Raw genomic sequence first — 24268 nt, forward strand, 5'->3', positions numbered from 1 at the left:
AACAGCCATATGTAAATCTACTAATTAAAAACGTTTTTCAGAAGTTGTCTCTGAATTGGGCAGAAGGCTGTGTTTTGAGGCATAGGCTGCCAACATGGCAGGTTACAAAGTAAACCAATGGTTTATAAGTTCACATGGTGTTAGGGTACATTTTCATCGAGATAAATCAGTTGGTGATACTGACTTTAGTCATCTGATGGCTCTAGTTCTGAGAACACTCAGTCTTTGGACAAAATAGGGACATCCCTCCCTGCCCATTTCATTTCAGTCCCTTTGTGAAGCGTGCAGGTACCAGAATCAAAGTTAGCACAGTCCAGTGTTCATTTTGCCTCCACCTTGTTGTCCCTAAAAATACAGAGATATAGGCTTTCTTGCATTTGCCTCAGCAAGTCTGGCTTCCCACAGTCTTCCTTTAAGTTCAAACATGTTATGCAAGAAAGTTCATCTGAGCAATAAAGATGTAAATGTACTCATAGACTAATTAGATGGTTTTGACAAAGATGGATGCCCATAATCTGTTAAGCAAAATGTAATGAAGTATTTAGTATAGTTATATATGAAATGTCTTTAAAGTTGGGAAGACTTTATAGTGAGCTGTTAGCAGCAGCCCTGTCAAGCGATAGCAATCCCAGATGAGCCTGTCGTTTTTCTACTTGAAGAACTTCTATTATTATTTGGCTGTTTTCACAGTAAGTATTTTAAGTAACAAGTTCAGTTTTGAAAGAGAAAGAAACATGTATAGAGAGGTCGTCCTCAATCTTGACAGGGACCGGACAGCTGTGTCAAGTGTGCGCACTACATCGACGGCCCGCACTGCGTCAAGACCTGTCCGGCTGGCATCATGGGAGAGAACAACACCCTGGTCTGGAAGTTTGCAGACGCCAATCGCGTGTGCCACCTGTGTCATTCCAACTGTACCTATGGGTGAGTGAGAGCATGTCAGGTGAAGAAGCAGGACAGAAGTGTTTCTTGTTCTAATTACATGTAACCGAAAAGAATGAATTGAGTGGAAGATAGGGAGCAATTTTTCTGACGCAATTAAAGGATAATATGCGATGGCCTCTTTTACTTCATATTCAGCAGTCATTTCTGCAAATCAGCTTTCCCAAAGACCTACCTCTTCATCTCGCTACTCAAATCGACTCCCTGCTAGCACCTGGCCTGTCTCCGTCCTTGCCAGTCACCTCTTCAGATGTAAACTGGCCTTTCTCAAACATCCCTGCATGTGGTCCCCAAATTCACAATTTCCATTTGCACTCACTTTGCAGAGTGTTCCCTTTTGGGGGACTGCCAGGCATGGTGAGGGATTGGGATAAAGGGAGTGAGCAGAGTTATTTTGAGTAGGGTATGAGTTTATCAGTCAGTGGTCATTCATCAATGATGCCTGTTGTCTTTGACTTTGGTTTCCATAGGAGGTAATAAAGTGTGCATCCCACAGCCTGAAAAGCCTCTGTGTGTGTGTGTGTGTGTGTGTGTGTGTGTGTGTGTGTGTGTGTGTGATGTAGAGAGGAAGGCCCAAAGGCCCTGGGGGGAAAGGAGCAGGACAGTATAGAAATGAGGGCAGGGAACAGACCCTCTCCCTCCAAGAGAAGTGTACAGATCCCAGCCCTTGACTGAGATAGGAAATGAGGTGCTCGAAGGCACCCCCATCCCATTCGCAATTTGAAATGTAGTCCTTCATCCTTTCCCAGGCCACGAAATGGTCATCTCCCCTGCCTCCTTTTTCAAACTAAAATACAGCTGACACACAATGTTATATTTGTTTTAGGTGTAGAAGATAGTGACTCGACAATACCATTCATTATGCAGGGCTCACCACAAAAAGTGTAGTCACCACCTGTCACCAGACAGAATTGTTACATTATTGACTGTATTTTCTATGCTGTACTCCTTATCCCCACCACTTAGTTGTTACAACTGGAAGTTTGTAGCTCTTAACCCCTTCACCCGTTATGTCCCTCCCCCTTACGCCCTTTCCTCTGGTAACCACAGGTTTGTGGTATTTATGTATTTACGTGTATTTATGAGTCTATCTCTGTTGTTGGTGTGTTCGTTTGTTTTTTTTTTTTTTTTTTTTTTTAGGCCCTATATATAGATGAACTCTTACAGTATTTGTCCTTCTGTCTGACTCATTTCAGTTAGCATCACGCTCTGTCGGTCCATCCATGCACAACAGCATGAGTTGTCTTTTCCGTTTAATTAGAGTATTTTGCTTTCCTACTGATGTTTGTATTGGCAAATGCTGCTGTTCTCAGAGCCCACGGATTCTGCCTTTTTACATCATCCTGTAATTGAAATAAGGGATGGTGGCCTCCCCCACTAGAATGGGAGCCCAGCGGCTCAGGGGTCATGGAAGACCAGGGCTGACTCTGATGCATGTAACACATTTCGGTTGTTTCGGAGGGAATGAAGCCAGCTCCTCCCCTCACCCCTGGCTTTCTGGGTCTGAAATCATCACTGTCATTTCCCTGCCACCGAGACTTGTCTTCCCTCATCTGTTCCTCCCTACCTGCTCCTTGATCAGTTTGGCTCTAGTCTTGGGCCCTCTACTCCCCAGCCCATATGGACATCCCAGAGCCTGACGTGAGACAACTATACCTATATCACGAGGTGTACATCAAAACATCTTAATAGCAAAGGCCAGAAACTGTCCCCTTGGCTCAATGCTGGAACAGTCCCTGTCACAGAGTACACACTCAGAAATACTTGCTGGGAGAATGAATAAATGAAACAATGCAAAGTAGATTAACCACAGCCACAAAATGGGGATTGCTGGTGATCTTAATGATTGGAGAGTAATTTAAACGTGTTGCCTTGTGACTTAATTAAAAACTCTCTAAGAGCCGCCTGGGTGGCTCAGTCAGCTAAGCATCTGCCTTAAACTGGGGTCATGATCCCAGCATCCTGGGATCGAGACCTACATGCTTCTCCTCCCTCTGTCCCTCCCCCCTGCTCATGCTTTCTCTTTCTCGCTCTCTCTCTCCACTCTCTCTCAAATAAATAAAATATCCAAAGGGGGGAAAAAAAAAAAACCCTCAGACAAAATACTGAAGAAGCAGAGTGATTCAAATGTGTGTTCTTCTCTCCATTCCTACAGCTGTGACGGGCCAGGTCTTGAAGGCTGTACGATAGAAGGGTAAGTGTCATAACGGTGTCCAGCGGACCTTCTCAGAAATGTCCAAAGACTGTGTGGGCAGAGACAATACTTTCCCACACTTTTCTTTTCTCTTCTTTTCTTTTCTTTTTAAGATTTTATTTATTTATTTGGCAGACAGAGATCACAAGTAGGCAGAGCAGCAGGCAGAGAGAGAGGAAGGGAAGCAGGCTCCCCGCTGAGCAGAGAGCCCCATGTGGGGCTCGATCCCAGGACCCTGGGATCATGACCTGAGCCAAAGGCAGGGGCTTTAACCCACTGAGCCACCCTGGTGCCCTACTTTCCCGCATTTCTGATCGCCTTCTGCATTGACAGGTTCTTCTCTGGGCCAGCACAGCATCCCTGGCTGAGACCACCCTGCGGATTCCCCCCACCTCTCCCCTGCCTACTTTGTTAGTGTGTTCGGGGGAGGGGACACAGGGTATGAGCAGTGGGACCTGGCTCTGTGTGGCACTAGCACTCAGTGCCCAGTGCTTCTCTTCACATGGAGCCTATTTCTGACTTCCGTGGTCACACCAGCTTCCTCAGATCTTTCTCCTAGCTTCTCTTCTTTTCGCCCTTGCTGACCCAGTGGACCGCATCTCAGACCTTCAAGTTTGATGAAAGAGCTCCAGCGTGAGGTCATTTTTCTCCCCAACTAACCTATTCTAAACAGTGACTTCCTTTAGCATTTCAATTCTGATTCATTGGCCATCATTGCTTGAAATGCTGTACTAAGAAAAGCAGAACTGGGAATTCCTGGTCAGACTCATCAGGAAAGAGTATGTGGTATTATCAATTAACAATGTCAAGCAAGGAATCGGAATTAGGCACAAGGCACCTCTTTGCCATTCCTGACATAACCCAACACTAACCGAATTTCCAGGCATCTCTTCCATTTCTAGTAATGTCTACACAGTCCCTTCTTCAACAACCTGGCTTCCGTGTTGGCTGACTCTTCTGCCCCAGATTTAGCCATGATAATAAATCCTACCTACTATCAAGTGAAACATGAAAGACGAGTAAGGCAGTTTCTCAGAGATAAAGATTTCCTTTCATCCTTTCCTCTTTGCTGAGCCTACATCAGCAAAATTTGTCCTATCTTCACACTATAATCAGTACATTCATAATGAGGTTTTTCATCAAAGCCCCACCTTGAAACTAGTCTGTGACCATTCATTGTTATATAGACTCTACTTTTTCTTCTCTTCTTATTCACTTACCCTTACTATAGCTCCCCACGGAACCCATGCGTACTCTGTAATTATTCTTTGTATCATTTTAGTGTTCCTTTCAATATAGTAAAAACTCATTAATGCAAACTGCATTAATTGAGGAGATGGCATAATGCAGGAGACAAGTTTTGCATTCACTAAGGAGAAAGTGTTGTAGATACCATTTTCATGGAGCACCTTTGACCCACTGACAAGAAATTTGTAAGGATGCTGGGATAGTTATGTGCTAATGATGCTAATTAATCTTTGATATTCATTAACATTTCTTCCAGAAAATATGAAGCTTGCCAGAAGCTCAAAGGGGATAGATACTTAAGAATAATAATTTTATAAAGATTCTAAATTCAGAATCCACAAATCCAGATAGCTCTTTTCCCCCAGTGAACTCCAGAACTTCTGTTGGAGGTTTTTGCCATCCCTGAAATCGAGCACACCCATAGTGGGAAAAAGGAGTGCTGTAAAGTGGTTTGCTGATACACGGTGACATCACTGATTTATGACGATCGTGCTTTTTATGGTTAAAGCCTATCACTTTATAACCTCCCCCATGCTTATTCATAAAGCATTCCACAGGGCTGTGGTCCCATCTTGAAAGCCAAGGACCCTTCAAAGAGGCTGAACGTTATGGAAAGGGTGCCTTCACCCAGGCAAGCCAGGAGACAATGCATGTTTTATGCAGTGGCCTTCTAGTTCAGATGAATGGAGAGATTCTGGGGGTAAATGCAGATTCATATGAAAAGCATTATGGGAGTCTGAGTTACTTTTTGAATTTTGTAGATTCTTAATCAGTAGATTAAAATACAGTTGTCATATGGAGATGTCCGAAGGATACCTAAATTTAAAAAAATGTAAAAAAGCTGGGAGGGAGGACCTTCTAATGCTCAAGAAGGTGGAAACACTACCCTAGAAACTCTTGATGTTCTTTCCTCTGTTTAGAAGCCACATGGTACCTACTTTCTGAGATGATGTTGATTGATGTCAAAGTGTCAAAAAATGTAGGAAATCATAAAATGCCAATGTAATGGGACACCTGGGTGGCTCAGTTGGTTAAGCCTCTGCCTTCGGCTCAGGTCATGATCCCAGTCCCATATCGGGCGCCTTGCTCGGCAGGGAGCCTGCTTCTCCCTCTGCCTCTGCCTGCCACTTTGTCTGCTTGTGCTCACTCTCGCTCCTCTCTCTGACAAATAAATAAATAAAATCTTAAAGAAAAAAAATGTCAATGTAATGAAATCTGTCCACAGGCCTCACTTTGCCATGTCTCCCTCTCATTCCAGGAACAAGATCCCACCCATTGCCATTGGGATTGTGGGCGGCCTTTTCTTGGTGGTGATGGTGGCCCTCGGGGTGGGCCTCTTTTTGCGCCGGCGCCATATTGTCCGGAAGCGAACCCTTCGTAGACTGCTGCAAGAAAGAGAGGTGAGTGGGTGCCCAGGCCCGGCATGTCCTGCCCATGCCCCTATCCCAGCTTCCTGGACAGAAACAAGGGCTCTCCTGCCATGTCTTGCCCTTCAAGATTTTGTATTTTAAGTATATGTTTGTATTATTATGTTTTATTTCTGATGGTGGAAAAACCAGAAAGAATCTCTGAATGTCCCATTATAAACAATTAGTCCCATTTGGGTACAGCTCTGGAATGAATTAAGTCTCACAACATAGCTACCAATCTGTGGGGAGTCCTGTGTAAATACAACACGCATATATGTGTACGGAAAGGCTTGTGCATAGGTGTTGGTTCCTGGGAAGGCACATGGTTGAGAAGCTAACTGTGGAAAATCCCATTGTCTACACAGTGCTGTTGCCTTTTCAGCTCTGTATGTGACAATGTGAATGGGTCCTCAGCTGGCATCCTCATCCTGCAGAGTGTCAGAAGCCAGAGTCCCTGGGAGGAGAGAACCACAGCAGCTCATACCATAAAGGCATTTGCGTGTTAGGATGCCCAACAGGCTACCAAAATGACCAACCCTCTGAAAGGTTTCCTCACCAAAATTCTCTCAATCCAGCTAATTGGAAGTAGAAATCGTATTTGTTGAAATGGAGCTGTTCTGTTCAAGGATTCCTGTACCAGGGAGTCCCTTTGTCAACATACCTTTCGTGAAGTTCTTTGAGAAGGTGTGCATTTCTTCTTTCGAGTGAGTGTGGCAGGTTCTTTGGGCTGAAGCACATCCACGCATGGCTGTGTCTGGGCTTGGCCAACGCCTGCTTCCACACAGGCCGGAGCATTGACCAGCGGCTTTTCTTCCTTATCTCTCACAGCTTGTTGAGCCTCTTACGCCCAGCGGAGAAGCTCCCAACCAAGCTCTCTTGAGGATCTTAAAGGAAACAGAATTCAAAAAGATCAAGGTGCTGGGCTCTGGAGCATTTGGCACGGTGTACAAGGTGAGGCCACCAGGACGCCAAGACTTCTGGGGATGTGGGTTGATGTGCAAATCCAGAGTCCTGGGCTGTCTTCTGTGTATCAACTTTATCTACTTTTGTGTTGCTCATGGTTTGGACATTCCAATGTCTTCTCCAGGTTCTCAAAAGGAAATCTTGTATAACCATGGTGACAAATTAAATGGTCCTGTGGGACCCTTATACAGTCATCAAAAGTTTCCAGGGATGATAGTGGTGACTTTGTAAAGGGGTGGGTGGCAGAGAGGGAGTCTGAAGAAGGGCTGTCTGTCACTCTGTGACAGTGTCCAAATGAAGTCCAAGTCAAAACAGCTCCTCTTAATTTGTTTTTTCTGGATCCTATTACATCAGGTCTGATTTCAGTGAGCCCGACACCCAGTATCTCAGAATTCTGGACAAAATGATCCACACTGGTGGTGTAACTGACACATGCTTAGGGTTTGTTTTTTTTTTTTTTTAAACTAATGACTCTGATTCATGGAACGTGATAGCAGGAGAGCTGCTGAGATGTCATGGCTCCCAGCTCTGATGGCCTCGGAATACAGAGCTGTGCTTAAGGTCCCTCGCCCTTTGGGACAGGGTCACTGGTAAAGTCTGTCTGTCTCACGAGTCAGCATATTGCATAGTATGACAATTGCCAGTTAATGTCTTTTCTCCCTCCTCATCTCAGGGACTCTGGATCCCAGAAGGTGAGAAGGTTAAAATTCCCGTGGCCATCAAGGAATTAAGAGAAGCCACATCTCCGAAAGCCAACAAGGAAATTCTTGATGTAAGTTTCTCCTTTGCTCTCTAGTTTTCCACAGGCCTGGACGTCAGAAGCCACATTTTCTGGTATCTAACAGCTCACTGTCCCATTTTAGACTTCTTTTCATCATCGCATTTTAGCTGTTCACTTTTCATGTTTTTTTTCTTTCTAGCTGCCGTTGGTGTAATTCCCTCTCAGGGTTTCTTCTGAAGAGAAGAGTCACATCTTCAATTCTGCTCTCTCTTTCTCTCCCAAAATGATAGAAACTCATAGTCGTTGAATGTCCAGCAAGGGCCAGTCTCAGGACTAGTTGCTTTGCACACACACTCACAGTGAACCCTCCTGACCAGCCTGTAGCGTTAAGAAGGTTGCTCACGTTTACGTGGTTGGCGTAGGATTCCAGCCCATGGCTATTTCTGCCTTCAAAACGCATTTCCATTTGGCTCCACCAGGTTATCTTTGAAATGGCTTTTTTAAAGGTGCCTGGGATTACAGTATGATGCTTCATAAACTCCAGAAACAGTTGCCCATCTTCCGTACTTGCCCCCAAATAATGTGTATGTTATTTCTGGTGTCCTTTTTTAGTTTCTAGAGTAAGACTTAGGAATGTTCCACAAGATTATTTTCATTTCTTTACTTTGAATCCCACTGAACTTCACCTTTTCTGAACCCTCACTAGCCAATAAAGGGGCTACATCCTCTTAAACAGAGGTTGTCCAAAAGAGGGGCCACCATGCAATGTGGGAGAGCCCGCTTTTAAGGGATACTCAGGAAAATCCACTGGACAGATGGGGTCTTGTTGTTAACACTGTTAGCCTTTGAGTATGGTGGGACATGCCAAACATTTGCTCTCGTCCCAAGGCAGAGCCAGAGAAAGAGAAGGGAGGGAGGCTTAGCGGGAGGTTAGGGAAACAGAGTCAGAAAAAACAAAATGGCCACCTCAGAAATCTAGAGAATTTAGTTGTCCTGTAGTTAGGAAGGACAAGAGCCAAATGTAATATTCCCCACTCTCACTTCTAACCCACACATTATATACCAAACAAGGCCTTTTAGAAAACTGTGTTTCGACACAGTGAACTTCCCAGTGACATGACCACTCTAGACTCCAAATTCTTCCCACAGGCTTCTTTCCTTTACTATTATGGGGAGACCCCCACTCTGGCACGCTTCTCAGGGAAAGATGACATATTAGTACAAGGCAACAGCCAACTGGAGATACTTATCAAGCGAAATTATCTTTCTTTTTAATGGCTTACAAGTTCACGTGCAGTCCTGTTAGCTTTACATCAACTCATGTCAGCGTAACCACGAGAGATACATTTGGGATGTCTCTTCAGCTAGAACCTAGAGCTGCCTCACCTATACTGTTAAACAGAAAATATTTTTTTGCCAAATTTGCTTCCTTAATTCATTCTTCTTTATTCAAGACTTTCTAAGAAAGCTCACAGAACAACGCTGAGGTGTGGGTTTCAGCAATATTTGCGACACAGAGTAAGGGTCGCCTTTGAGGACAATGGCTCTGCTCTGGGAGGGAAGTAGTTTTCACTGCCAAGGACCTCCCAGACCCCAAAAACTGGGGGAGACCTGCTTTTGTGAGGTACAGGGTGGGGGAGATAAACACTGAGAAGTCTAAAAAGGGAGTCCCTCTTTTCCTCTTGTTTCGTCTCTCTCCGGCTCTCTTCTGTCTCCAATTTTTGGAAAAGTTTTGTTTTGTTTTGGGGTCCCCACCCCCAGTGTTCCTGGGATGTAACAGACACACAGCACAGTGTAAGCTGAATTAATACAGCAGGATGGCTTGACTTACACGGGAGTGACTGGGGTACACATTGCTGGCATCCTTCACTGCCTGTAAATCCAGTAAAAAGAAAAAGCAAAGGAAGAAAAGAAGTGTCTCCCTGCTGTGAGAACTCTTACGATCTCCTCTCTTGTACTTCTCATATACTTGACCGCAGTGAGAACTGCTTCTTCTCTCCCTCCATTATTTTATTCCCGCCTTCATTCTGGTTTCACATCACAGCTGTTGCAGTTCCTGGGTGACGGGCTGGACGCCTTGTCATTTGCTTTTCCTGAAGCTCAGTGTGCCCAGAACTCAGGAGTCCCATCAGTGCAGCATGATGCCTGGGCCATGGGGAGCCCCTGAAGGAAAGGAGGGGCAGGGAGAGTCTGCTACATTTAGGAAGCAAAAGCCAGTGAGTCCAAGGCCAGTTTCTTTTTTTCTTTTTTTAATTTAAATGCAATTAGCCCACGTAGATGTAGTGTTCAAGAATTCATCCATTGTGTATAACACCTAGTGCCCAGCACGTCACATCCAAGGCCGGTTTCAGCAGTGAGCCAAGGAGCAGGTGAATTCTGAGACCGGACAGCCCATCAGGCTGCATGCGTCCATTGAGATGCTCACACTCCCTTGTAAATGGTTCTGCTCCCCAAATTCTTGATACTCTGATTCCTGTTCGGGGATCAGGCCCCGAAGTCCGGCATGCCCATCGGGCAGCCTCTAGTTTAAGCCGCGGCCTGAGGCTTAGCTAATTGGTACAATTTCAAAGATGTAGGGATCCTTTCTCTTCATTCCAAAAGCTAAGCATATGCCTCCCCTGAAGGAGTGGAAAATCTAGAGGAGTCCTCCCCCCCCCCCCCATTCTCAACCTAAAGTAGTTCACAGAGGAGGGAGACCAGCAAGAAGGCAGGCACCGAAGATCATCTTGGCAACGGGGACAAAGTCATAGACTTTCAAGGTCACAGAGCCTCCGAGCCATGTGACTGAGACATCAGCCTTGGGGTCTCTGAACAGGGGCGCCTGGCCGGAGCGCCCAGGTCAGAGATTGTTATAGAATACCAAGCATTCTTGCTACGAGCCACAGTACACCTTTGAGATTCCAAGATAAACAGCTAAGAACAAAGCTCGCTTTAACTTCTGCAGCGCACCAAACAGGACATACGACGAACAGCGTCTCCATTGTCCTTGGGGGTGGGGCGGAAGTGATGACCTCGTTCTGCGGCTCTATCAGATTTTAAGAGGATGGGGATCTGGCCCAGCTCCAGCCTCTGTGTGGCCCGACACCCACGCCCGGTGCTCTATTCCCCGATGCCCAGGTCCAGGTCAGCTCCTCACAGCCCCGCAACAGATGGTCTGCTCAAACTTGCTCTGGTTTGCAGATTTTTCTCTCCTCCAAAATGAATACAATATGTATCCAAATCCCAACCAGATCTTGAGAAAATAGGAGTGGCCAGAGAATTTCTTTGGTGTTATGGTTGTACGGTTTCCCAGACTTGGGGGAGAGACGTGATTTGTGCTTTTCTGGCAATCGCATGGCCTATTAATTTTTCCATAGACTTTCCAGTTTAAATTTAGGGCAGGCAGTGGAAAAAGAATGCAAACGTTTGTGTATGTGCTGTGTGTGTAGGGAGGTCCCGAGCTCTCTGGTAGCCCGGTCAGTGGAGCACTGAGCGGGGCACCACGGGAGGCCACAGGACCCGTGGGATGATGAGGGGGCTTGCAGAGGGTGTCGCCCTTGTGGGGAGACCCACCTGGGGCCCCAGATCTGACACAGAGTGTCTCTGGTTAGCCATTCACGTCACTGGGCCTCAGAAGAAATGCACGTATGGGGCTTTCCATACTTTTTATAAGCACATAGGGCTTTCCTACTTTTTATCAACAGCCCTGATGTTTGCAGGTCTTTCAGAATCACATGTCTGCTCTCTGATTTTGTGATATGATGTTTACAGTACAGAAGAAGAAAGGCCGGCCCAACTTGCAAGGAGAGGGCCGAACCACTCAGGAAACTTCCAGACAGCGAACATTAAAAGCTACGGGAACTTCTGTTGTTGTTAATGGAAGTGTGTCGTCTCTGGCTTGCTTTAAATTTCTGGCTTTGTGTGACTGCAGCGTAGTCCAGACCTGACATTTTGGAGGCTCTTCTATGCCTAAGTGTTCGGTACCTCTGCAAAGACAAAAGAGGAAAGACGTGGGGCCGAGGTACTCACTTGACTTGCCCAGGCAGCAGGAACATATAGGGGATACTGAGGCAGTAAATAGCAGTGTTTGTTTGCCAGCAAAAGAGAGTGCCAAAAAGCACTGAGGAAATGCTGGGAGCTGAGAATGCAGTCCTTCCAGCAAGGAGCTCAGTGGGGAGGGAGGACATTTTACAAAATCACACAAGTATTCAAGTGCAGATTATGGAGAGAGCTCCAAACCCCTCAGAACCCCCTGGAGGTTTTGTTCAAAGGGAGGCTGGGCTGGGCTGGGCTCCACCTCCTTGCCTCTCACAAGGTAGGCCTGGGTGGGGCCCAAGAATTTGCATTTGAGCAAGTTCCCGGCCAAGGAAAAAAATGACAAGATGCCAGGAGAGGTTAAGACCTGGGAATCAGGAAGGCCCCTTGGAGGAGGAGGCGGAGGCTGAGGAGGAGTCATCAGACAAGGAAAGCGGAGGTGGAAGGGCATTCCAGGCAAAGGCCCTCTTAGGGGCGAGGGCCTGAAGGAGGTTTGAGAGAGCTAGGGGGGGTGGGAAGGGGGTGGTTTCTGGAGGAGGGTCAGCTGTGCTAGGCATGGGGCTGCCCAGGAACTGTGAGGCCGGAGGAGGGCTTAAGGCAAGAAACAAGGTGTGGTCTGGCTTGGGTTTAGGAATCCGTGTCTGTGCCTCCACCCCTAGCCCCACTCTGTCTTCTCCTCGGTCACCTCAGTGCTCTCATCCCAGCCACTCCGCGTCCCCAAGTCCACACCCCACCCACGGCAGTCTGGAAATACAAAAAGGAACCTCAGAGCTCCCTCTGACTGGCCATGTGGTCCCTTTCACAGCTGAATTCAAGGTCACCACCTTTTGTGTTTGAAAGGGAGAATTTATGGGAGGAAAGCGAGGGTCCCCTAATTCTCGGTCTGATGGGAGAGAGGAGGGCCCTTGCTGCGTGCACACTTGCCCTTCCTCTGCCCAAGACTAGGAGGAGGGTTCACATAAAGCCCACAGGCATGGATCTGGGTCCACAAAGGCTCCTGCTTTGGCAGCCAGTCGAATGAGTGGGGCACCTCGCAGAGTAGCGTGGTTTCCCATCTCGAGACTGAGGCAGAGGGCAACACAGACCACCTCTGTCCGGAAATGAATCCTCAGCTGCCGGCAGAGGCTGGGACTCCCGTTAAGTGCTGCCCTCTGTCCAGTTCAAAGCCTGAAACAGGCCCACTGGAGGGGCGTCTCCAGCCCTGGTGGGAAGCGAAGTCTGGTTCCAATGACCCCGGCCGGCCGGGAGCTTTCCTGCGGCCCTACCTCTGCGTGTGTGTTTCAGTCCAGTGGGAAAGTCGAGCCTTAGGGACCCAAACGTGGATTTTTGCAGGTGCTGACTTCTTAAACTGCGACAGAGTCCTCACCAACGCAGGCACCAGCCGCGCTCATATCCAGAGACATCAGGTCCCATTTTTGTTCAATATTTTGCCACTAGGGCACACAGCCTGGGTCTCTCTGTCCAGGCAAGTCCTTGCATCGCGCTCAGAGGGTGTGCTGTGCCACAAAATGACAGTCCCGGCGTAAATGTCCATTGCACTGTTTCATGGGACACCCTGTCCTCCCCCGGTACACATTTTGGAACTCAAAATCATACTTGCGCTTTGCTTTTTTATAAATGTTTTTAAACCTGGAAAGGGGTCTGCCTTCCTCTCCCTTCAGCCACGGTGCAGAGCCCTTCTAACGTTCTGCTCTCTGCTCCTCCCCACAGGAAGCCTACGTGATGGCCAGTGTGGACAATCCACATGTCTGCCGCCTCCTGGGCATCTGCCTCACCTCCACAGTCCAGCTGATCACACAGCTCATGCCCTTTGGCTGCCTCCTGGACTACGTCCGCGAGCACAAGGACAACATCGGCTCCCAGTACCTGCTCAACTGGTGTGTGCAGATTGCAAAGGTAAGTCGAGGGGGGCCCTGCCCAGAGCAGTGTGCACAGAGCAGGCACCCGGCTCTGAGAGTAGAGCAGAAATTCCCACTAACAGCAGGTGCAGCAGCCTCAGCCGGCTGCCCCCCACCCCCCCACTGCCACCCCCCATTCCCCTGGGATGCTACGCTCGTTAGTGAGAGCTGTGAAGAAAAGCAGCAGCGGGCGGAATCAAGACATCCTGAAAATCAACAGGCTCCCCATCCTGGGATAACTCAATCCTGAGTATGTGTGTGTGTCAGTGTGTACCCACACACACCACAGGCATTTTGTTTGGGACCCAGTCAAATGAATTGTGTTTTGCATCCAATCAGGTCCTGTCCCGCTGCATGGGGGAAATCTAATTATTCAGCTCCATTTACACACCATTGGCTTTATTAGGTGCTTGGTGTGGTGTGAGGCTAGTGTTACTTCCCGGGTGTTCTTTGTGTTGAATGTTAGGGTGATTTGTAGTAGGGGCAGCTGTGGCTTCTGCCCCATCAGGACTTGCTATCAAGGCAAGTAAGGAGGCTGGGGCTGGGCTGGGCAGCCCCAGAGGACAGGGGGCTGTGCAGGCAGGGCAGGTGCAGGCGTGAGATCTGCTGTGCAGGTTGGAGGAGCACTAGTAGGGAAACAGATGAGTCTGCTGTGCTGGGATTCCTCTCGTGCGACTCCCTGTCCCTGTTAACAGCCTCGTTCTAGTGCGAGGGACAGCTGAGAACGAGCCTGCGGACCAGGGACCCCACCTGCGTGCTAAGGACACGTGCTGGGTACTTCGCCATTCCCATGGCCTCCCAAGGAGCTCTTACTTTAATCTCTAACTTCTCCCTCTTGATCCCAGTGCTGCACCCATTACTTGCAACCCAAATGCTACATTCTTGCTTTTCTCCTGCCACTCTTTTACCCAGTCAAATGCAGGGGACTTGTGGACAGGCCCCTTTCTGAGCGTGTCTCTCATGGCTCCTTGGTTCGCTCCACCGTGGAGCAGGGTGTGGAGGGGTGTGCCAAGGCCCCAGAGTCAGAAAGCCCGACTTCCACCAGGCCTTGTCTGGGTCCTGACTGCCCGTCCCTCCCCTGGTCATAGTGCTAGTCAGTTTATTCCTGCGCCATCTACTGTCGATTTCTCCGCTGTAGCCCCTGGAGACTCCTGGCCCCTGGTCCGACCACCACCATGTGTTCTCGTCCTTCTCACAGCCATCACGGGGTCACAGGGTCGAGGACGTATTTGTCGGTAGTAGGCAGGGGTCCTGGAAGAGGGTGTGCGCTTCCAGTGCTGTGACTTCATGAGAAATGTTCATTATTTCTATGTGTGACTGGATTAGGCTCCTAAGGCTGCCACGAATTACCACAGATTCGTGGTGGCTGACCATAACAGAGAGGTATCCACTCACGGTTCTGGAGGCCAGTCCAAAGTCAAGGTGGGGCTGGGCCTGGCCCCTCCGAAGGCTCGGCTCCAGGTCCTCCCACGCTCACGGTCTTCACACAGCTGTTCCCTGTGTCTGAGTCTAAATCGCGTTTTCCTTTCTCTTAAAAGACACCAGTCATCCCTAAGTGCAGGATGCTTTCTTTCTTTTTTTTTTTTTCAACATATATATGTATATATACACATACATATACACATATATATATTTTTAAATATTTTATTTATTTGACAGAGAGAGAGAAAGAGAGATCACAAGGAGGCATAGAGGCAGGCAGAGGGAGAGGGGGAAGCAGGCTGAGAGAGCCCAGCGCGGGGTTCGATCCCAGGACCTTGGGATCATGACCTGAGCTGAAGACAGAGGCTTAACCCACTGAGCATCCCAGGCATCCTGTAGGGTGCGTCCATCCAGGACCTTTGCCTGATGCCATCTGCAACACCCTGTGTCCAAACAAGGTCACTTTCTGAGGTTTCTGATCAACCAGACACTTAGGGCCCTATTCAGTGCAGGACAGTGGTGGATCTGGAGGAGGTGATGGTCAGCTCCTCGCAGGCTTTCCCGAATACAGCATTACTTCTGAGGATCTACTCATACACGGATGCCTGAGCCCAGAAGTCCTTCCTTAGCTTTCTTCCCTGATTATCTATGGCAAGAAACAGAGAATATGCCCTCGTCCATGCAGACAATGTTACTTTGCTTTGTTTGCTTTTTTTTTTTTTTTTAGGACTTTTTATTTATTTGAGTGCAAGAGAGAGCAGGGTGAGCAAGAACACAAGTGAGAGGGAGAAGCAAGCGCCCTGCTCAGTCCCTCCCGATGTGGGGACTCCATCCCAGGACCTCAGGATCATGACCCCAGCCAAATGCTGACATTTAAACCAACTGAGCCACACAGGCGCCCCCTGCTTTTCTTTTTATCACAAATTGCTACCTGGGAAGATCTGGCTTATTTACTGGCCCACTTGAGTTTGTGCCCACCTACCGCAGCTGGACGGTGAGCTCTGTAAGAAGGGTGCCCTGGGGGCACCTGGGTGGCTCAGTGGGTTAAAGCCTCTGCCTTTGGCTTAGGTCATGATCTCAGGGTCCTGGGATCGAGCCCCACATCGGGCTCTCTGTTCAGCAGGGAGCCTGCTTCTCAACTCTCTCTCTGCCTGCCTCTCTGCCTATGTGATCTCTCTCTGTCAAATAAAATCTTTAAAAAAAAAAGGGGGGGGGGGGTGTCCTGGCCCGTCCCTACCGTGGGCCAGGCTTCCAGGGCTCCGCATACCTGCGGCCAGCTTCTGCCTGATTCCACGGTCCAGTTCCCCAGAGGGTGCCGGCAGGGTGAGCTAGCACTTCTTCTCTCATTATGTCATGTCAGTCCATAGCTCCACGAAGGTGACACTCCTTGGGGTACATAGCCTCAGCGAGTTCTGTTCAGCAGGGACCTGTGCTTACGATTCCAGGGGACGACAGAGGCCATTCTCACTCCTGGCATTTTCAAAGTGAAATTTATTGACTTATAAATGAACTACCTTGATTCACAAAGGCATGGACTCTCCTGTGACGTTTTCTAAATGTGGACGGAGAGCCAGCCACTATTAGGCAAGCTTGTTGCCCTGCCTGATCTGCTAATAGGACACATTCTAGCACCTGGGCAAAAGGGAAAGCAAAGCCAAGTGAGTAGGCTAAGAAGGAAGTCCGGATGGGACGGAGAGCAGAAGAGAGCCACGCCCTCTCGTCCAACATGCTGGAAACAGATTCCGTTCTCTGGCCGCAGGAGCTCGTGGAGACACCCCTGCTCCCCTGGCAGAAAGATCGTTGCTTCCTGAGCTCCTGGCTCACGGGGCCCTGGGCGGCCCCTGCATGCTGGGACTTGGTTGCTTCAGAAAGCATATCCACTCTTTTCTGGCTACATAAGTCGGCCAGTAAGCCCCCAACGATATCAGATGGCACCGTAATGTCATAAAATGTTCTAATCTGGAAGATCCTATCGTCTTATCATCCTGTCGCTTGGAAAACGCTGCTGTTGTGCGAGTTTCTTCCCCTTAGAGCATCCACCACAGTGCATGTTACTACGAAACTCTCTGGATGGATTAATCTGACATTTCCCAAACCTCTGGGACAAAAGAGCTTGCTTAGCACTTAACCCAGATTAAGATCTCACAGAATTGGGGGTTTTGGGTAATTGCCAGAAGTTGAGGATCCTCGAGAGCAGGCCCTGGAGAGATTTGGGGAGAGAGAGGCTCTCAGACATGCTGTGGGGCCTCATCCTCTGACCACAACTGTACAGGCACCAAACTGTGTTTAAGTCGATCTACACGATACAGTTTGAATAGAGCAAACTTAAAAAGTTGGTTCAAAGGATTTGTTTTTTTAAGCATGTGGGATTACTTAGTTTGGTCTAGGTTCATTTGAAAAAGCCTCAGGTGTTTTCACTGGCCTCGCATTTGTCAGAAGCATTTGTCAGAACGGTCAGGGCATGGGAGCAGTTAAAAGGGGAGGAGACGGGGCGAGCTGAGCTGTTTGTAGGTTATCATGTCTGAGTCGGGGGCAAGAAGGGGATCATTGTCCCCGGATGTAGCCAGAACGGTCCGGGCCGCCTGTCTTCCGTTCTGGGTGCCCTGTCGTGAAACCCGTGTCGACACACTGTACTGTGGTCCTAAGAGACAAGCAGGGGTGTGAGAGACGGAGAATCATGCCCGAAAAGGAACTCAAAAAGGGGCTGCAGTCCGTCAGTCCAACCAGGCTGTGGCGGCAAGGACACACTCACACCTCTGTGCACAACGTCCTGCTCCCATGTGGGCTCTGGCCTTCCCCACTCAGGCTCGCTCCTTCTAGGCTATAGGTCAGGACTCATCAAGGGGAGGGTCGAGGTGCAGCCCAAGGGAGGGCACTGATTCAGGAAGGAGGACTCCACTGGAGCTGATTCCCCCGGAAGCACACAGCTCTATAAACTTCAGCCAATAAGGCTGGTCAGGACAGAGCCCAGCATCATCCTGTTACCAGACATTTCCCTAATTTGGACTATTTTTTTAAATTTATTCTTAAATGGTCCTCTAAAGATTACAGGTGAATATAATCAGCCTAAATGATCACTTTGCAGTTTGTCATTAAAAAGCCAGAAGTTATCATTATGTTAAAGTATCAGAGCACCTGGGTGGCTCAGATGGTGAAACGTCTGCCTCTGGCTCAGGTCTTGATCTCCAGGTCCTGGGATCAAGCCCCATGTCGGGCTCCCAGCTCAGAGGGAAGCCTGCTTCTCCATTTCCCTCTTTCCCACTACCTGTGCTCTCTCTTCCTCTCTCTCTCTCTCCAAAAAAAAAAAAAAAAAAAAGTATTAAAATACCAGCTTTTATAAATATTTCACTTATTAATTTCTTGGGCATTTATCTGCCAGTGTTAGGAATCAGGTGCTGTAGATAAATAAATAAAACAAAATTTCTTTTCTCCCCAACTTACACACCAGAGAGGGAAAGAGATCCGTACAGAGCTAGCAGTGCTGTAGGGAATGGGTTGTCAGAGCAGGAGAGCTGGGAGCGTGCAGGACCACACTGGCACAGGCTGCCCTGAAGGGCACAGGGCAGGGCTGGGGTGGGCGGGGACCAGCTAGGGGAGCTCAGTCTGTCAGCCGGGCCCCAGGTACTGGGGGGGATAGCGGGGCGAGGGCTGGGGGAGGAGGAGGTGGGCAGGCAAGCCAGCCTGTCTCTTAGCCTCCAGAGTTCTGTGCTGGAGACGTGCGGGAGATGCACACACTGGGACAGGACATTGCCCGGCGTTGAGAACACACAGGGGCTCCGAGGCTGAGAGATGTTAAGGGCTGCTGCAGAGAGGAACGGGCGCCAGTGCCAAGCCGGGGACGACAGCCGACACCCCGAGGGGCCCTTTGTGCCCGCATAAGAAGACAGCTTCATCTCACAAGCAAAGGCTTCTCAGGAGCTGATGCAGGATTAGACTCCGGGAAACTGTAAGCTACACAGACTATTACAGTGACCTAACTGAGGCTCACAACACATGCGTAGAGAAAAGACGGGGTACTTGGCATCTAGGAGAAAACCGTGACAACTCTAGCCCCGGCGGAGGACTCTCGCCGGGCACCATCCCGTGTTCTGCATGGCTTAACTTAACTGTCAGATTAGGCCGCTTTACATGCAGGGAAACTGAGGCATGGGGCTGTCTAAGTAGCTTGCCAAGGTCTTGAGCTAGTACATAGCAACATCAGGACTGGACCCCACGCAGCCAGGCTCCCAAGTCCGTGCTCTCGCACTTGCCAGCATGACTCAGGGCAGAAACCGTGGGCCAGTAAGCCTGGCTGTCCCCCCGTCCCTGCCACAGTACAATGTTGGTGCCATATGACTTCGTCTGGGGTAGGAAATTCTGACCCTTTTCTACCTCTTCTGAGGGCAGGGGCCCAGGGGTGGGTGAGACATACTGTTGATGGAACTCGGCCAAAACCATCTGCCAGCCTCTCCACTTCCTGCTGTGTCCCGTTTCTGTCCTCACGAAGTCTGTGCTCCCCCAGCTTCTCCCCGTGGCAGTTTATGAACCAGAACAGAGACGGATTCCATTCCAGTTTCTCCCTCTGGACTCCCCCCAAGAGTTGTGGGATGCTGCAGCCCTCCGGAAACGTCTGTAAATGTCCAACCCAACCACCCCCAGTTCTTCCTTCGGCTGTAGGTGTCAGTGCCAGAAAAATCTTGAAATCCATGTGAGCCATACCCCCGGGCTTCTCCTTGGTGCTTTGAGATTCCAGCGGGGCTCTTCACACCCCCTTCTAACCTTGGTATTTCAGAATTCATCCTAGCCGTCCTGTAGTAATTAATGCAAATAAATACGTTGATTTCAATTAAAGTGAGGACATCAGAGAGGAATCAGGAAGGAGCTTCCCCAGCGCCCCCACCAGGCCCCCTGCGGATGCCGCTTCCTGTTTAAAGGGGCTCTTATCAGGGCTCTTATCTATGCTGACTGGTTAAAATATAACTTCTCTGGGCACGGAGATGGCCTTTTAAACCGCCTCATCTCCGGGGTCTGGGACAGAGACTGATAAATAGAGTTTTATCTGAGTTCAATTGAGCCTCATCTGGCCGCCTGGGATGTCTAATGTAGACCCCTCTGACTGATTGGCTGGGGGGCTCCGGAAGGCCAAAAGGGCTCTTTCCCAAGCCCTCCCTGAAGATGGATATTCTCCGGAAACAGCACGATTTAGTAAAGCTGTTCTGGTCCTTTGCAGACCCAAGGGGGGGGGGGGGACAGGGGGGCAGGGGCTCAGGTCAGTTTATTAGGTTTGCACAACAACGTGGACTTACTCTGCGGCATGGGGCCAAGGGGCTGGGTGGCTGTGTTCTTTGTTTATTTGGAGTTTCTTTGACATCTCAAGCAGCCTCTGGGCTGGCAGGCAAGTTTCACTTGAAGGCCCCAGCAGGAAATTAGGACCGAGTCCCAGCAGTGGTCTTGGGGACCCAGCACACTTGGTCCAACAGGACTCTGGACCCGCTGGGGCAGTTCTCGGGGTGGTCCTGGGGTAACAGCACTCCAGCCCCAGAGCAGGCTTCTTGGAAGATGGGTTGGAAACACCCACACATCGTCATTGCTCCAAACTGTCAGCTGCTATTATCACTCATTGATTCTTCCGTTCGTTCATTTTGCAGCAACCTTGGTGAATAGGTGGCCAGACTGTGGGGCATTCAAAGAGGCAGAATGAGAAGTTTGAGATGGTAGCGAAAGGAAGCTGGTGGTTCCCTCTGAAGTACCCCTTGTCCACCCTGGGTGGCTCGGAGGAACTCAGAAAACACGTATTTGAAATAAAGCGAGAGGGACAGGGCAAGATTGGACTGGCTGCTTGCTGTGTGTCCAGCACTGACATATGATCATTCTGACACGGCCGTGCCACGCCTACACAGATCTAGCCCTGAGGAGGTCTTCGGGAAGTGTCTGCAGAAGCAGTGCCAGCAACACTGGGTGAAAGGAACAAGAAAAAACCCGGCGAGAGAGAGGAGGAAGGAGAGAGAGAAGTGAGCTAATACAGGCGGCAGTGCACATGTTCGCGAACCAGGAAAGAGGCCAAGCCCAATTAACCCTTTCTGAATGGGGCAGAGCACACCATATGTAAAAGAGAGAGGCCTTGCTTTTTTGTAAGAGCAGGGTCCCAGAACCAAAGGAGAAATGGAATCTGATTGAATGGGGCACCCAGCATCGTGGGGAGAGGTGACACGGAGTAGTAAGTCAGTCCTCTGGGTGGAGGAGTTTTCTCAGCTTCTGCTCCTTCCCTCTTGCTCCCCACATGCCATTCCTAAATAATAATCCCTAATTTGGAAGTGCTGTGCCAGAGAGAACCTGCTGGTTTCCTCCTGCGTAGACACGAGCCCCGTTAACCTTAATTTGCTGCATCTGAGGAGGGGAGCACTTAAATCCAACAGCATCTTAAACATTCAGAACTTTCTAGATCATACGAGGGAGAAGGGACACATGGGAATTAATCATCTTTTTCCAAAGAAAGAAAAATGAGAGTCCTCAAAAATGACCCCCAAAGGCTAATTCCTGGTCGCATCTTCCTAAGATCCTAGTTTCCTAGGAGAGTTCGTTCTGCTCCAGAAAGAAAAAAGTTTTAATTTCACCTCACGAAGAATTTTCACATACTATCTATTGCCAAAGGAAGCAGAGAATTTGCCAGGAAACTGGGGACTCCATCCCTAGCGACGGGTTCTCCCCGCTGTTGCGCTCCCAAGGAGAGTCCACCGCAGCTCTCGAGAAAGTTAGAGACTAAAACCAAACCATGTGGGTGAAGCCCGTTCATTTGCATTGCATGCACTTCAGTAAGCTTTTCTGGGCTGTCTTTGCTGGAGAGCTGGTGAGTGTCAGCCATAAGGGAGGTTGGAAACGGGGTCCACACCCCTGGCCAGAGAGAGCGAGCCACATTCGTGAGTAATAGCAGAGAATGTGGCACAAACATAAGATATCTGCAGGGCTTACGGCATCTCCCGCCTGCCAGGCTGGCCCTGCACGGGGCGGGAGCTGCCAAGCTCATGTCAGCGGTTGGAGCTTGATAGGGTCCCAGGGAGTTTGGCTGAAGGAGGCAGGCACAGAGCAAGGAAGAGTCGAGGCTGGTAGTGACCCCCGCCTGCCAGCCCAAAGAGCTTATGACAGCCACCAAGAAGGCTGTGGGCAAGGACTGGACTTGAGGGGGAATAATTCTGGGAATTCACGTGCCGGTCTTTCTCTCAGCTGTGATTCTGATAAGGACAGGGTTAGGGTCGGCGGTCGGGGGAGGATGGGGGGAAGTGCCATCTGTCAAAGCTAATTCAACGTCCATGTGATTTCAATTTAAAAAACGAGGAAATAAAACTGGAAAAAAAAAGTCATCCATTGGTAGCAAATCACAGCGGATAGTGTGGGAGAGCATGAGGGGTGCAAGGCTTCCCAGCCTTGAGAAGCCGGGCTGTGCCGCAGCCTGGGAAGCGGCTTTACCTTCCCTGCTTTCCAGGTCAGCTGTGTGTAGGGAGCGCAACCCCAGGCAGCGGCATGGTTGCCAGGTTCCAGGCAAGCTCCCAGCCAGGTCTCAGCCCGACAGCAGAGCTCTTGCTCCGTCACTACCCTCTAATACTTGGTTCATCTGGGTTTAAAACAAGTTACTGGCTGGAGGAAAGTTAGCAAGTTAGCAGCTCATGATATCCTCCTTAATTTGTCTTTGCATCTACTCAGTTGGTAGTTACTAGTGTTTGCAAGGTGCAAGGGACTGTGTCCATCAGGCAAAGCACAGAGACGGGGACAGACACAGCCCCCGGTTCGGAAAGCTCTGAGTCTATGGGGAACAGGACGTCAGAGCCCTGTGCATGGACGCCCGCTTTCTGCAGAGCAGAACCCTGCCATCCGTGCTGAAACCCCGCTCTGTGCTCCCCGGGGCAGTCTGCTAAGCCAGGCATTCCCTCACTGCATGGCCCCGTGTTGCAGGGCATGAACTACCTAGAGGACCGGCGCTTGGTGCACCGTGACCTGGCAGCCAGAAATGTCCTGGTGAAGACCCCACAGCACGTCAAGATCACAGATTTTGGGCTGGCCAAGCTGCTTGGTGCCGAGGAGAAAGAATACCATGCGGAAGGAGGCAAGGTAAGACGCGGCTTGTAGATCAGCGAGCATTCACTCGCCAGCAGACTGACCAATGGAGGGGATGTTCTCAGAACGTTCTGGGTGAGGTCACGGCAGCAGCCATGGATACCTGAGTCGAGCCAGGGTCCTATTCTGGAAGTACAGACCAGAGGGGCTGCTCTAAGAGCAGGATTTGCAGGGAGAGTGAAAACAAATGTTTCTATTGCGTTCAGAGGCCAAAGCCAATAAACACAAGCTCAGCTCCATCTTTGGGTGACCATTATCCAAGGTTGGGTCTCTGCGCCCATCCCTTCAGAAGAGCAGTTGGGAAATATCACAGCTCATTTGGTGGCATACAGCTACTGAGAACATCTCAGAAATATGGAAAACTCCCCATGCCGTTCCTAGAGCTGTGAAGGCTCCCTGGGGAGCCTCCCTACACTCCCTCCTCCCAGACAGGCTTGGTGGTCCTCCAGGGGACTCTCTCCCAGCATGGGGGGAGGTGCAAGTCCCCATGCTAAACCCTCCAGTAGCTCTGAATCCACTGTACCCCTTTTAAGTTTCACTCTGACCTGGATGGCTCCAAGCAGCTGGTCTCTGCAAACACCCATAATCGAGGGCTGGCTGGGACCACCGCACACCACCAGAAACCCCAGCCCCCGGCATGTGCACCCATTTCACCAGAACAGCCCACAGACCAAAGGTCCTCAGCCAAGGCCTTCATGAAACAACACCTGGGGCTGAACAGAACAGCCCTGTTTTCTACCAGCTTAAAAACTTGCTCCTCCTCCTAGGAGGGGGCACTCATCCTGGGGTATCAAGGTGGGGTGTCCTGGCTTTCCCACATTTGTTGCTTGTAATTTGTTTCAACGTGATTTAATTTTTTGCAACAGAGGGAAGCTAAAGCTTATCTTATTCCTTCCTCTCTCATCATTCCAAGGTGCCTATCAAGTGGATGGCTTTGGAATCAATTTTACACCGAATTTATACCCACCAAAGTGATGTGTGGAGCTACGGTGAGTCAAAATCTTGATGCTAATAAATGTGTACTGAGCAGAAGCCGGCTTGAATTGTTTCTTGATTGACATTCTATGCTCTGTCATCCAAATACTTTCTTCCAAGACAGGAACTAATAATAGCGTAGTAGTCACTGTCTATTCTACTAAGAAAACAGGACAAAGGAAATTGGGTGGTCTAACTAGCGCACTCCGTGTCACTGGAGAGATCAGCGAACTTGTCGAGAGCGGGTTAACAGAGGGAGAGAGAGCTTGGACTAAGGAAATGCGTAGACCTGCAGCATCAAACCAAACTTGACCTCTTGTCATGGATTCGAAGTGAACCAAAGGGTGATGACAAATGGGGTTTTCCGGGGAGAAGCATGAGGTTGTGTGATGGA

General features: G+C 49.4%; 1 protein-coding gene across 1 annotated transcript in view; it reads left to right on the forward strand.

The window, feature by feature from the left end:
- EGFR (epidermal growth factor receptor) overlaps positions 1–24268 on the forward strand; it is a 202670-nt gene that overhangs the window by 164565 nt on the left and 13837 nt on the right. The window contains exons 15-22 of the mRNA XM_059397207.1: positions 767–924; positions 3098–3136; positions 5643–5784; positions 6622–6744; positions 7430–7528; positions 13202–13387; positions 22738–22893; positions 23813–23888. Coding sequence (XP_059253190.1) covers positions 767–924; positions 3098–3136; positions 5643–5784; positions 6622–6744; positions 7430–7528; positions 13202–13387; positions 22738–22893; positions 23813–23888 — 979 coding nt within the window. The remainder of the gene's footprint in view (positions 1–766; positions 925–3097; positions 3137–5642; positions 5785–6621; positions 6745–7429; positions 7529–13201; positions 13388–22737; positions 22894–23812; positions 23889–24268) is intronic.

Source organism: Mustela nigripes, chromosome 4 (assembly GCF_022355385.1).
Source record: "Mustela nigripes isolate SB6536 chromosome 4, MUSNIG.SB6536, whole genome shotgun sequence".
Taxonomy (NCBI): Eukaryota; Metazoa; Chordata; class Mammalia; order Carnivora; family Mustelidae; genus Mustela; species Mustela nigripes.